This window comes from Salvia hispanica, chromosome 2 (assembly GCF_029641045.1).
Source record: "Salvia hispanica isolate PSC_SH4W2 chromosome 2, Shi_PSC_v1, whole genome shotgun sequence".
In the NCBI taxonomy this organism is placed as follows: domain Eukaryota; kingdom Viridiplantae; phylum Streptophyta; class Magnoliopsida; order Lamiales; family Lamiaceae; genus Salvia; species Salvia hispanica.
Genome location: NC_142693.1, coordinates 2540006 through 2553974, shown reverse-complemented (window position 1 = coordinate 2553974; position 13969 = coordinate 2540006). Strand labels below are relative to the sequence as shown.

The 13969-nt window shown below is 37.1% G+C and overlaps 1 protein-coding gene across 3 annotated transcripts; it reads left to right on the top strand.

Annotated features, from left to right (window-relative positions):
• Positions 1–9127: 9127 nt before the first annotated feature.
• On the top strand, positions 9128–13778 carry LOC125220301 (disease resistance protein RGA2-like). 3 transcript variants are annotated; one of them, XM_048122469.2, is made up of 4 exons: positions 9128–12615; positions 12809–12843; positions 13042–13129; positions 13219–13778. In XM_048122469.2, exon 1 carries the CDS (start codon positions 9325–9327, stop codon positions 12544–12546), a length of 3222 nt encoding a protein of 1073 aa, XP_047978426.1. In that variant the 5' UTR covers positions 9128–9324; the 3' UTR covers positions 12547–12615; positions 12809–12843; positions 13042–13129; positions 13219–13778. The 3 variants fall into 3 exon arrangements, with proteins under 3 accessions (XP_047978426.1, XP_088921649.1, XP_047978420.1); XM_048122463.2 differs by lacking the exon at positions 12809–12843 and having other exon boundaries at positions 9303–12615; XM_089065523.1 differs by lacking the exons at positions 13042–13129; positions 13219–13778 and having other exon boundaries at positions 12809–12911.
• The last annotated feature ends 191 nt before the right edge of the window (positions 13779–13969 follow it).

The following is a 13969-nucleotide window of genomic DNA, read 5'->3' as shown; positions in this document are numbered from 1 at the left end:
TTTTAAACCATACCAAGGCCTTTTTTAACAAGCAAACATGATTGGGAAACTTGGGATCAACAAAGCCCTCAGGTTGTTTCATGTAAATAGGCTTATCAAGATTACCATGCAAAAAGACAGTTTTAACATCCATTTGCTTTAATTCCCAATCAAAATGAGAACACAAAGCAAGCATCATCCCGACAGTAGTAAATTTAACAACAGGGGCAAAGATTTCTGTGTAGTCTACCCCCTCTTGTTGAGTAAAGCCCTTTGCCACTAGTCTGGTCTTGTACCTAAGGCCCTCCTGACATACTTGGATTTTGCTTGGTTTTAGAGAGTAATCTTGCATGGTTTTGATCGCATTTTGTCTATTATCGGATAAGATTATGATTACTTCTCTATTATTTTGGTATTTGACCATTTTGTTAAGAATGTGTAGAAAAAGGTACAAAATATGTGGATGTGCAGCAGCCTTGGTTTGATACAATATTAACTGGAGGTTTTGAAGTCCAATCAACCCCCAATGCATATCAATCTCTTCGTCTTCGAAAGAGCTTCGTGTGGATATCTTGCACGCCTCAATCAGAGTTCAGTAGAAGAAGTTATGGCCGTTATAAGAACACTGCGCGTTCCAGAAAATTTCACCCGGCCGGGTGAATTAACCACCCGGCCGGGTACGGTGTTCTGCGAGGAAACCGTCAGAAAGTGGTAAAAAATGACCACCCGGCCGGGTGAAGTTTGCTATTTATAAATCCACCCGGCCGGGTACGCTATTTTGGCGTATTTTTATGCCAAAAATGCGATTTTTTATCGGGGATTAAAAAGGAAGAACGCCTAGGTTTCATAATTCAACATTCCACCGCCTACCACACACTCTATACTTCCCCAAGAACACTTTGAAGAGAGATTTGAAGATTGAAGACTACAAATCGAGAGATTGGAGTCTCTAATCCATAGAATCGTTCCACAGGAGTATCTATTTCCTTTCTTTTATGTATTTGATTGAATCCATTGTTTTGGTTTTCATGAAGAACATGAGTAGCTAATTTTATTGTGGAGTTTTGGTGAAGACTACAATGGATGTTTGTGATTAATTCAAGGACTTTTTTTGATTGCTTAGCTCTTGTGATTTCTTTGTTCATTCTTGTGCCGTTTCAATTCAATTGCTTAGCTACCAATTGGGTTTGTCTACCTTTATAGTTGTAATCGAGAGATACCTATCTAGGTTTGATAAAAGAGTGAGCATCACTTTGATAATCTACACTCGAGAGAGGGGAACCTTAGTGAGGGTTTGGGTCTTTTGTTCTTTGGAGTTAATCTAAACATATTAGAAGGAGACTTCAATATTAAGGGTTAATCAACGGGGTGAGTGTTGGGACTACCGCAGCGGAAGACACGGAAAACAAACAGGTCCTAGACGGATCTATTTAGGTGATTATGCATTCAACTCCAATTTCATGCAATAAACATAGATCTATAGATATAACATCAAATAAACACATAATCATGCAATTTGATGTAGATACGATTGTTACCTCTTTTTGATCCATGATAGGATCGAAGTTGCTAGCTGCACCACCCGGAGATCCTTGGTTTATTGACCACGAATCTTCCTTACTATTCCCTCGTCCTTGATTCTCCATCCGTGTGGGCGGATCTTAGAAAACCAATTAAATAACTTTGAATGGATCTAGGGAAACCCAATACAAACATGAAATTGTCTAGATCTAATCCTATGAATTAGGATAGATCAAGAACAATAATCAAAACCCTAATTCTCCCACGTGCTAGGCACAAAAATCGAGGCAAGTGAGAGAGAAGAGGGAGGCGCCGACTTTGCCTCCTAGGGTTAGGGTTTGAGGTGTCTTGGATTGTGTGCTAGGGTTTCCCATTCATTCATTATTTATAGTGGACCTTATTGGGCTAGAAAGGGGATCCATGGAATGATTTAAGTGTTGGGCTCACCCATTAGATAAATTACTAATTAAATCAAATGAACCATGATTTAATATATTATAAATGGAATATTATTTTATTCCACTAAAGAATAATATTGCACTCCCACTTAAATCACCAAATTACAAATAACTTGGGTCCATTTTATTTTATAATATTTCCCGCGTTTAAGATTATCTTGATCCGTCAATTTAATTCTTTTGTCTGCTATGTGACTAGAATTAAATTAATTCTCCAAAGAGTTTTTCTAGTTTGAAACTTTATTTATTATTCGTGGAATAAATTCCAACTGCGCAGTTTTCTGAATAATAAATTCCTTTTTCAAACACCTCTTGGGGATCACCCCTTAGGGATTTAATCATACCACACTAGGCACGCGAATTCTATGAAATAATATTCCAATACCTTCATGTTATTCAACTACTACCATCCAAGATATCATGAACTTGAGTTACGTACAAACTCTCACATATTGATAAGTCAAAGTGGCGTTTGATTGAATAAACAATATTGATATTAATATCATAGACTAGAAAATACTAAACTTTCTTGAAATATATTCTTTCAGTAGATAGCAATAAAGAATACATTTCGGATTAGATCCTTTCAGTGCTTTACCACACCGGTGTTACTAATCTCATCTTAGGTAAGAGAGAATTATCACAAACACCGCAACTGTACCGATAGGTAGCCAAAGCCTATCTAGGTTGTGAATACGTTTTTCTTCTTACTAGATCTGGCCAAGTCCCCTACTGGAAAACTCATGAGGAGATTCATCGAATTTCCCTACTTGACCTTCTTAGTAAAAAGCCTTAGACTTGTTTATCATATTTCAATAATAAACCATTATATTATATTATTTATTCTCATAAATAGGTAAACAAGTGGACGTGACGTTTCTCGTATACATGCACAAGCTGACTGTACAAAGGCATGTACGCTCGAAGCATCTTTTAGTATACAAACCCCAACAGTGAGTACACTCGCGAGGGGGCTCAACCTAGACTAGCGACTTTCCTAGTAATCCTAGAGACATAAAATGGGTCGAAGTTGTTGAATTAATCACAATTGACAATACAATTCCATTCTAGTTGGATCCAAAACTCTACTCTCCTCTTCGTGGTATCTTTTCACTTGTGTTTAATTCCTCTTGTTACTTTTAATTCCTTGTTCTTTGTTATATGCTTATAGTAGAGTTAGAACAAAACCATTTCTCTTTGGATTGTCTAGATAGTAGTCGAAATTTGTTCGTGGTACTTGAGTTGATACAATCTTGTCTCTGCGGGATACGATACTTTTGCTTGATAATTGCTACACTAGCCTCGTACACTTGCAGGTATTATTTGTGTTAAAATAAGTCGAGTCACCTCCACCTCATTTTTCAATTTGTAAAGCCACCTGCAATCCACCAAAGAGGCACCAGGAGACAAAGGTACAAAGATTCAAGTAAGGTTTATTTTTAGAGAATGCATCTCCTCCAACATGGCTTTATGCCACTGACTCCAAAACTTAGATTTAGTAGCCTACTTATAACTTTGGGGCTCATCCCCATCAGATTCATACACATTGAAAGCCAAGTTTATAAGAGAAACTAAACCAGCAAAGCCATCAAACTTAGAAGGTTTTTTCACATTGACTCTTCTATTTCTATCTCTAGATAACACATAATTCTGCAAGTTAATATCATCAATAGCATTTTGAATGCCACTGGGGCTATGTATCACATTCTGAGCAGGAACATGAGGAGTATTTCTAACAGGACTATCATGCATGTTAGGCACATTGTCATCAATATTTTGGGCAGGCACATCATGAACAATATTTGGATTTCCTTCATCAGGAGTCTCATTAGGTGTATAGACTGGATAGGTGTTCCAAAATGGCTGCTTCACCTCACTTGGAGCATCACTAGGATGCTCCACACCAGTGAGTGTAACTGTGGACTCCACCTCAGTGAGGGGTTCATTGTCCACATCTATAGGACCTAGGTTACTTGTCAACCTTAAGTAGGACAATTCATCTTCATTGAAGACTACATCCCTACTTAATATGACCTTGAACCCAAGTTCATCCCTTAGCCAGACTCTATAACCTTTGACACCCTTAGGATAACCTAGAAAAACCCCTTTCCTAGATCTAGGCTCAAGTTTATCAGACTTAGTATGCACAAAAGCAGCACAACCAAAAATCCTTAGATGAGAAAAGTTAAGAGGCTTTTCAGAAAACACATATTCAGGGCACTGACCAACCAGAGGTACAGAAGGAGACCTATTCACCAAATAAGTAGCAGTTAATCATGCCTCACCCTAAAACTTTTTTGATAAACCAGGCTTAGAAAGCATGCATCTAACTTTATCAAGCAGAGTCCTGTTCATTCTCTCAGCAACCCCATTTTGCTGAGGGGTATAAGGTACCGTTCTATGTCTTTTGATTCCAAATTCATCACACAAGTCATCCATTTGTTTATTACAAAACTCCAGACCATTATCAGTTCTAATAGACTTAATTTTCTTGCCAGTATGAGTTTCAATCAAAATTTTCCAAGTTTTCAGTTTTTCAAAAACCTCAGACTTATGTCTCATGAGAAAATACCAAACTTTCCTTGAAAAATCATCAATCACAGACAAGAAGTAAACACATCCAGAGTGAGAAGACACAGAAGCAGGTCCCCCAAACATCCATATACAAATATTCCAGAATACATGTACTCACATTTGCAGGTGCAGGAGTAGAAGGAAAGAAGACACTATGCTGTTTACCCAGCACACAAGAATCACAGAAAGACAACTCCCTATGAACATCATTATCAGACTGGATGACATGTTTTTCAGAATATTCAGACCTTTAGCACTCATGTGACCTAGCCTATTATGCCACAACATAGTTCTATCGGATTAAACAATATTGGCAAAGTCTTTTTCACATGTAAGGGGCACAACAGTACAGACATATAAACCACATTTCTTTTTGGCCTTAAACAAACACATAGATCATTTGTAAATTTTCATACAACCTTCCCCCCACTTTCCCCCATACCCTCATTTTCAAGAGTAGTACATGACATCAGATTATAGCAAAGATCAGGAACATATCTCACATCCTTCAAGTTGAGCACAAAACCATTCTCAAACTTTAAACACACAATGCCAATCCTAAGAATTTCAAACTTCTTGTCATCAGCCATTGACACAAAAGTTTTAGTTACAGGTTTCAGCTCAGAAAACACTTCCTTAAAATGACTCACATGATAAGTACATCCAAAATCAAATAGCCAATCATTGGATATAAAAGAGCAGACAGGAAAAACATTCACAAATTGCAGATCATGCAACATGAACAAAGAGTCATTCACATTATCATAGGTAGCCACATTAACAAGGGTTTCAACCTGGGAATTATTGTTGGGGAACTTATTCTTTTTAGGCTTAGAGCAATCTTTCTTATAATGCCCAACTTCCCCACAATTGAAACACTTACTATAGGTTTTAGGATCCTTACTCCTAGACCTAAACCTAAACTTTTTCCTAGAATTAGAGCTATTACCAGAACCTCCACTAGACTCATAGCCCTCTCTAGATTTAGATCTACCTCTGACATTTAAAACCTTGTTATAAGCATTCTTATAAAAAACCCTCTACCTAAGTTAAAGTTCTTTAGATTTCAGGGAGCTAATAATAAGGTCTAGAGGAGCAGAATCTCTACCATACTTAATGGCAGCCTTAACATCACTATTGGAATCAGGTATGTCATTCATCAGAGCTATACTAGTGTATTCATCTATAGTTTTATCACCTGATCTTAACGTCCTGAACAAGCTTCTGAAAACTATCCACATTGTCATCAATATCTTTTGCAAGATCAAGCTTAAATTTAAACAACTTTTCAAGCAAGTACATCCTTGATGTCATAGAGGTTACAGTGAACAGAGTATCAAGTAACTTCCACATTTCAGCAGCAGATTCAACATGATCAATCTTCCTAATCACAGAATTAGACAGATTTAACACAATAGTAGCTCTTGCCAAATCATTCATTTCATCCTTTTTGTCCTAAGCAGTATCCTTAGGTAAAATACCATGAACAACCTTGAAAATCTTTTGTTGAATCACACACTTCATTTTTTTGTTTCCAAATAGCAAAATCATTTTTACCATTATAGGGAACCAAAACAACAGGTTGAGCCATTTTTGCAAGAAATTTTACAAGAACACAGGAAGCAAGACAGAAACACAAAGCCTTACACACCTGAAAACACAGAGACATGTACAAGCAACACAAGAACAATCACACAGCTTTCACACAACAGATAGGACCTCAAATCCTTGACTGTCACGAGCAAAACTGGCCAAGGCTATCCCAACTCGTAATCACTCACTACTGGAGGGCGCAGGGGGTCACTTGGGCAGTACAAGATGCTTGGTGGTCAAGTAAAATGAGATCACAAGATCGCAGAGAACGAGAACCAGCAGAAGCAACACACCAAAGAAATCACAGAAAGTCCTAAGCCCTTCTTGCCAGGGGCTGTCTACCAGAAAACAATAGCCCAAGCCTATAATTGGCACTAAACAGAAAAGTAAAACCAGGAGATAAAGCCAATTTACCAGAGCGAATCCCATCTCCAAGGAGGATTCCACTTGCCCACCTTCTTTAGCGACTTGGCGTGCCGACCTAATCCCCCCGTGGCTCTGATACCACTGTACGGATCAAATTAGGTACGGATTCACTATTTACCAAGACATGTTTGTTCTTCATTAGGAGAGCTCAGTCAAACTCTAACCATGCGACTGATTTTGTTGAACTATCAAGATTACAAGCAGAGAACTATCAACTATTACAACAACAGTCTATGTACTAAACTAGAGTTCTTAAAAAATTCTCCTAATGACCTGCACACTGGAAAAACCAATTAGTAACACCAAACAAGATCTTGTCGGATCTAAAGGAGATAATCCAGATAACAAAAGAATCAAGAGAGAAACAGAATAGATCAGGCAACAGAAGACTGGAGACTGAAGATTCAACCTTGGGTTTTATCTATTTCTTTCATGTCTCGTACTTTATTTGTAGTTTTTACTTGTCTATGAGTAGAACAACTTTTGTGGATTTTTTGGTGAAGAATTAAATTGATTTTTCCGTGTTAGCTCTTGCAGTTATTTGATTTATTCTTGTGTCTTCTATATTCAATTGATTAGCTACCTCTTGAATACATGTTAGAGTTGATTAGAGTACTCGGGAGACGAAATAATTGACTTGGACGAGGGATAATTCACACTTTAATTCAATAGAACTCGGGAGAGTTGAGGTTTCACGTGAGGTCATTGGTCTTACAATCTTTTAGGAGTTAGGTCTAAGAATTAGAAGAGGACTTCAATTATTACACCTAATCTACGGATTTCTCACCTCGGGAGGGGGTTTAATCTAGTTAAGTGACCGACTTAATAACTCTAGAGACCGTAATTCAAGGAGGTCGATTGTGTTTTGGATCCTAAAATTCTACATTCATTCGCCTGTTTTGTATCATATGATTTTACGCTTTCTTTTATTTGTTTATTTATTTTCTGTCTAGTTTGATAATCCAAACCCAAAAAAATCTGGGTCTCTAGATAGTATGTGATGCTTAGTATATGGTAGTCAGTTGCAATCTTATTCCCTGTGTTCGATATCCCGGTACTGACCTTTAGCTATACTAAATTTACCTTGTATGCTTGCAGGTATTTTTAGTGCTAATAAATAGTGCATCATGGCCACCTCATGTACTTCCTCGTATTCATGTTTGCGTCCTCTCATTCATCATTTGGAAATCTCCACTATGTTATATATTGTGATAAAACTCTACAATTTTCTTTGTAACCGTCTTTGGTAAATGGTAATAATAGAAGTGAGACGTTCTTGATTCAAATGTTTTTCCAATATACTCCCTCCATTCCATAGTAGTGGAGACATTTTATTCCGGCACGAAGATTAAGAAAAATTGTGTTAAGTGAGTTAAGAAAACAAAGAATAAACTAAAAAAGAAAAGAAGTAGAGAGATGATGAGAATAAAGTAAGAGAGAGTAAAGTAATTGAGAAGAAATGTGTTGACTTTCACAGAAAAGGATGTAACTCCAATACGATGGAACGTACCAAAATTATAAAATGACTCCACAATTATGGAAAGAAGGGAGTAATTTTTTAGCTTGTGGCCATGTTTTTCAAAAAATTCCCAAGTTATGTTTAACAACTAGGGCTGGGGAAAGAATACCGAAATACCGAAATACCAGCCTTATCGTAACGAAAAAATACCGAAAATACCAAATTTTTCGGTATACCGCGACTTTCGGTATGTTATGATACCTTACGATACCTTACCGAAAGATTCCGGTAAGGTAACAGTATGAATTTTCAAATACCGCGGTATACCGCTACATACCGAAATTCGGTATATACCGTAAATTAAGGTATATACCGTAAATTAAGGTTTATACCGTAAAATAAGGTATATACCACAAAAATATAAACACAATTATATATAAATTATATTTTATATATTTTTAAATTATAAAATCTATTGTGAAATATAAATATAATTATGAATAAATTATATTTAATTTATTTTTAAAAATATAAATTATAAAATAATATTCTAAGAACTCTATTTCTATTTTAATTGATGTTTTATACCGCAAAAGTAAGGTATACCGATCTTCGATACGGTATACCGAAAATGAGGTATAGTATCGGTATGGAAATTCGCCATACCGAAAATAAGGACTCTGATAAGATAAAGGTATGACTTTTTCGCATACCGTATTTACGGTAAGGTATACGGTATGATGATTTCGGTAAGGTATACCTTCCCTACTCACCCCTATTAACAACCATCAGTCATATATCTAGGATTTTGAATTTAATATTACAATCGATATAATTTTGCAGAGCACGTAATAATGAGATCGAACCACTTAATTTTGATTCATATTTATACTTCTAATTTTATTTCCATTTGAGATAGTAAGTTAATTGAGGCCCGGACAAAAAACAAGCCCAAAGAAAAAAGGAACCCAAATGTACAATTTTTTGAATGAGAAAAAGGGAACTCCAATACAATACAGTGCAATTGCATCAACCATTCTTCATCTTTAAAGATAACTGTGAACGAAGATTGTATTGATTTAGTCAAGAAAAGAATCACACATGCCTTGTTTCCCTATTGCTTTTATAACTTTATATCACTTTGTTTATGTTGAGTTAGAAAGAAAGCAAAAGTGGTGGGAATAACTTATAATGTGATGAGTGGGAAACATAATGCAGGAGTTAGAATATTGTTAGCATACCATCCACAAGTTTCCAGACATTCTTCATCTTCATAGATAAACTTGCAACCATATTTTCTCTCTCTGCGCAACCATGGAGGGCGTGTCTTCAGCAGCCATTGAAGTTCTTGTCCAAAACCTCATCAACCTTTTCAAGGATGAGTACTCTCTGCTTCGAGGTCTCGATGAAGATGCCCAACGGCTGCAGAGGACTTTGGGGACGATTCAAGCCTACTTGACTGACGCTGAGAAAAAATCCATCACACAAGATTCTGTCAGGATTTGGTTGAGGGAGCTTGAAGCCGTGGCTTTCGATGCTGACAATGTCTTGGATGAACTCAGCTATCATCTTCTCCACAAAAAAGTTCACAAGATGAAATCATCCAAGGATAAGGTACTATCATGCTTCTCATCCTTTAATGGCATTTTGCGTCGGCGTAATATGGCTCACACAATCAAACAAATCAATGCTACTTTTGAGTGTATGAACAAAAGGGCAACAGATCTTGGCCTTCAAAGCATGATTGTGAACGCACCTGCTATTGCTCATACTTCCATTGAGACGGATTCGATCAGTCTAGATCCAATCTTTATTGGAAGAAACGATGATGTGTCTAAACTGGTTGACATGCTCACCCAGATCCCCGAAGATCGGATCTTTTCCATGGTTGCTCTTGTGGGAATGGGGGGTATAGGGAAGACTACGTTGACTAGGAAAGTCTTTAATCATGAAAGCATAAAGGCTCGATTTGGATCACTTATTTGGGTTCATGTTTCTCAAACATTTGATCCATTTAGTCTTTTCAAAAAAATCCTTTCGGAATTGACTTCAGATGTTGATGGAGTTGAGAGCAGGGAACTAATCCTGAAAAGGCTTCATGAAGTTCTCAAGTCTAAAACTTATCTTCTTGTTCTTGATGATATCTGGAATGAAGATGTTGCAATGTGGGAAGACTTTATAAATTCCATGTCTGGAGTTACTTCCACTACGGGAAATGGAATTTTGATCACCACCAGAAGTGAAAAAGTTGCTTCTACTGTTAATCCATTTCATATTCATCATTTGAATGGCTTATCAAATGAAGACTGTTGGTCCATAATCAAGGCCAAAACTTTTGATATAAATGGTGAAGTTCCATATGGATTTGAGATGATTGGAAGAAAGATTGCAACAAGATGCCAAGGTTTGCCCTTAGCTGCCAATGTAGTTGGGGGAGTGCTTCGCGGTAAGTCTGAAGAAGAGTGGCGCTTCATCAATGAAAATTGGCTTTCAGATGGTGAAGGAGGTGAAAATATCTCAAAAATATTGAAATTGAGCTTTGATCACCTCTCTTCACCATCGCTCAAAAAGTGCTTCACGTTTTGTTCGGTTTTCCCCAAAGGTAAGTATTTCGATAAGGAGGAGTTGATTGAACTATGGATGGCAGAAGGGTTTCTTCAACCAAGCCCAAGATATGACATGGAGTCTGTGGGCAACATGTTTTTTAATGTACTTGCACAAAACTATCTGTTGGAAGTTCAATGGATTGATAATGTTTGGTTTTGTGGGATGCATGATCTTGTGCATGATCTTGCATCTTATCTTTTATCCAATAATGCAGATGGCAGTACCCCTGTGCGATATATGGTTCTGAAAAAAGAATCAAGTCCCATACCAAAAAATGTGGCCAAGCATTTGCGTACATTATTCATGAAAAGTGGAATTCCTGGCACTATATTCTCAAACTTTGAATGTCTGCATAATCTGACTCTTTCCGGTGATTATAAAGAGTTGCCCAATTCAATTAGGGAGTTGGTACATTTGAGAAATCTGAATATTTATGAAACGAGAATTGTAAACTTGCCGAAATGGATTGGTAAACTCCATCATTTGCAAACATTAAGAGCAAGCTGGGAGTTAGAGAATCTGCCAAGTACGTTGAAGTATATGTATAGCTTAAGGCATCTTTATATCTGGTCTCTTACAAAGTTGCCAGCGAAGATCGGGGGACTAACTAGTCTCCAAACACTACCTTACTTCACAGTAGGCAAAAAGAAGGGTTATCAAATTGAAGAGCTTGGAAGTTTAATGAATCTCAAAGGATCACTAAAGATTCAAGATCTGGAGATGGTGCATGATAAGGAAGAGGCTCTGAAAGCAGATATATTTCATAAACTGAACTTATTTGATTTGGCGTTTACATGGAGTGATGATAGAGAAGATGAAAGAAATGATGCGAGTGTATTGGAAGGCCTCCAACCTCATGCCAATCTAAAGAAGTTGAAGATTTCAGGATTCAAAGGAAACAAATTTCCAACATGGGCTGAGAAGATGGCAGTACGTGATGGGCTTCAAAGCTCTTGGGTTCCACTTGAGAACTTGATTGAAATAACATTCTCCAATTGCTCAGAAATTGATGAAATCCCAAAGCTGCAACACTTGCCTAATCTCAAGTCTCTTTCTTTGAAAGAATTGAAGAAGGTGAAGTTCATAAATACTTCATTCAATCATTTAACGTCACTCGACATAGACAAATTAGATGCATTGGAATGTTTGCCAGAATGGTTATTCTATAAGAATCAGAACCTATCATATTTGGACATATCACGATGTCCTTTGTTGAGAGAATTACCAGATGGCTTGGACACCCTCAATTCTCTGGAGTATTTGTGTATTTGGGATTGTGAAAATCTGAAGTCGATTTGGAATCCAAGTGGTGGAGCAAGACAATCACAGGGGATCCTCTGTGAGCTGAAGATTGCAAGGTGCGGAGAGCTGATGGAATTGCCGTGTGAAATGCTAGAGTCGTGGGCCCCTACAATTGAGCATCTTGTACTGAATGAATTAAGGAGCCTAAAGAATCTACCAATGCTAATTGACTGCCTCGCTAAATCATCTACTCGTCTCACATATTTGAGTATTTTAGGTGTTCCTAAATTGATGGCTGCTAGTATTGGTAGTGTTGAGAGTTGGGATCTTAGCAGCTTGCAATCATTATGGATAGATGTGAGTGTGGAATGGTCAAGAGAGGATAGTGTTGGCATTGCAGAGACTGTGGATGGGATGCTGCAAACATGCTGCAACTCACTTACTATCTTATATTTGAAGGGGGTGGAAAATTGGGAGTGGCTGCCCCAATCAATTCAATATCTCACCTCTGTTTCTGTATTAAGGTTGGAGAATATAGGAGTAGAAGAATTGCCCCAATGGTTGGGGAACCTCTCATCTCTAAGAGAGTTATATCTAAATAGTTGCAACAAGTTGAAGCGCCTTCCCTTTGTAGATGCATTGAAGCACCTCATGGTTAATGATTGCCCAGAACTACGTATTGATTAGGAGTGGCGCAACCACCATCGCCATCTGAGAATCAAGGTCGATGGCCAACTCATATGAATGTTGTAGCAAGTAAGTATCATTTTCTTTTCATATTCCGTTTAGGAAAATATTTTATTGAAGCTATGGACTGCTCTCTGTTTTCTGCGGTTTTGCATGTATTTCCTAAACTACCAAATTGTAAAAGTTTTAAGATAGAACCATCTAATCATAGATAAATTAATTGAAATATATTAATAGTAGTATATGATTTTTGTTGTTATAGGTATTGTTGTGTGATGATTGAAGGAAGAACACATGGTAGGAAATGAGGGGAATGCTATGAAACTATATATTCAGAATATGCAAAGTCTTCTAGTTAGTTACAACTTTCTAATACTATAAAACAAGGGGAATAAAGAACGAGTAGATTTTCCTTTATTAATTTTTCATTTCGTTTGAAATTATATTGTATTTTTTCCTCTGTTTTTGATACGTGTGGTTTTTGGTGAATTGCAGCGTGGAGTACAATGTTTCGTATGTGTATCACGCAATGTTCACCTAATTTGACAGAGACAGACAATGTTGCTCTCAAAGGACTGGCCAAGTAAGCTTCTAAGGCTTTGTTTTGGTTTGAGAACTATTTCGTGCTGTTATTAATTTCTCATTGGAGTAAATTTTGAATGATTTTTCTAGAACAGACGAGGCCGAAAAGTGAAGCTGCATGCAGTCGATTGTGATGCCGCTTTCAGAGTTTGATCATGCGAAGAAAGGAGATGCATTATATGGCAATGCTTCTTTCCTGATTATGACGCAATATTTTGAGTCTAATGTGAGGATATTATAGGCGGAGGGGTAAAATTGGGAATTGTTGGCAGCCTCTGTATTTGGATGTATTCACATACTAATATCCTGTTTTATGGCATGCTTTCATGATTTCAATTAAAGGTTTTCAGTGTGGAAGTAATGCTTGTATATCGTAAAATATAACAACATTGTGCTTTCTTTTACTCGTCTCTGTAATGAAGGGCAGGTGTTACACTTGTGACTATGAAAGTCGAATAATAGATATTAATGTTAGTTTGGCAGTGACTTGTTTATCATTCAAATAACGGGTAGCCTCGACAAGCAACGCTGTGCAACCGATCGACATTGTTGTGAGCGAGTAGTTGGGGGCGCAGGTTGGATTTTCCAACAAATCTTGTTTTTTTAAGCAAGATGCTTTTTCAAGTTGTATTTTGCACCGTGGGCTATAGCTATTAGTCTTATACAGTCTTCTTTAAAAGGAGAACAAAACTCTTCTTTTAGCAGCAACTATGCATGTGTCTAGTTTCTGATTCATCATCTATATATTTCTTTTTCTGGTCTTGGTAACGATATTTTGCACGTACAATTAGTTGATGCATGCGAAGTTGAGTTAATTTTACAATTCGATATTTATATATGA

Bases quoted from the DNA above. Each gene is read 5' to 3' on its own strand.
- LOC125220301 (XM_048122469.2), top strand. From the start codon at position 9,325: ATGGAGGGCGTGTCTTCAGCAGCCATTGAAGTTCTTGTCCAAAACCTC.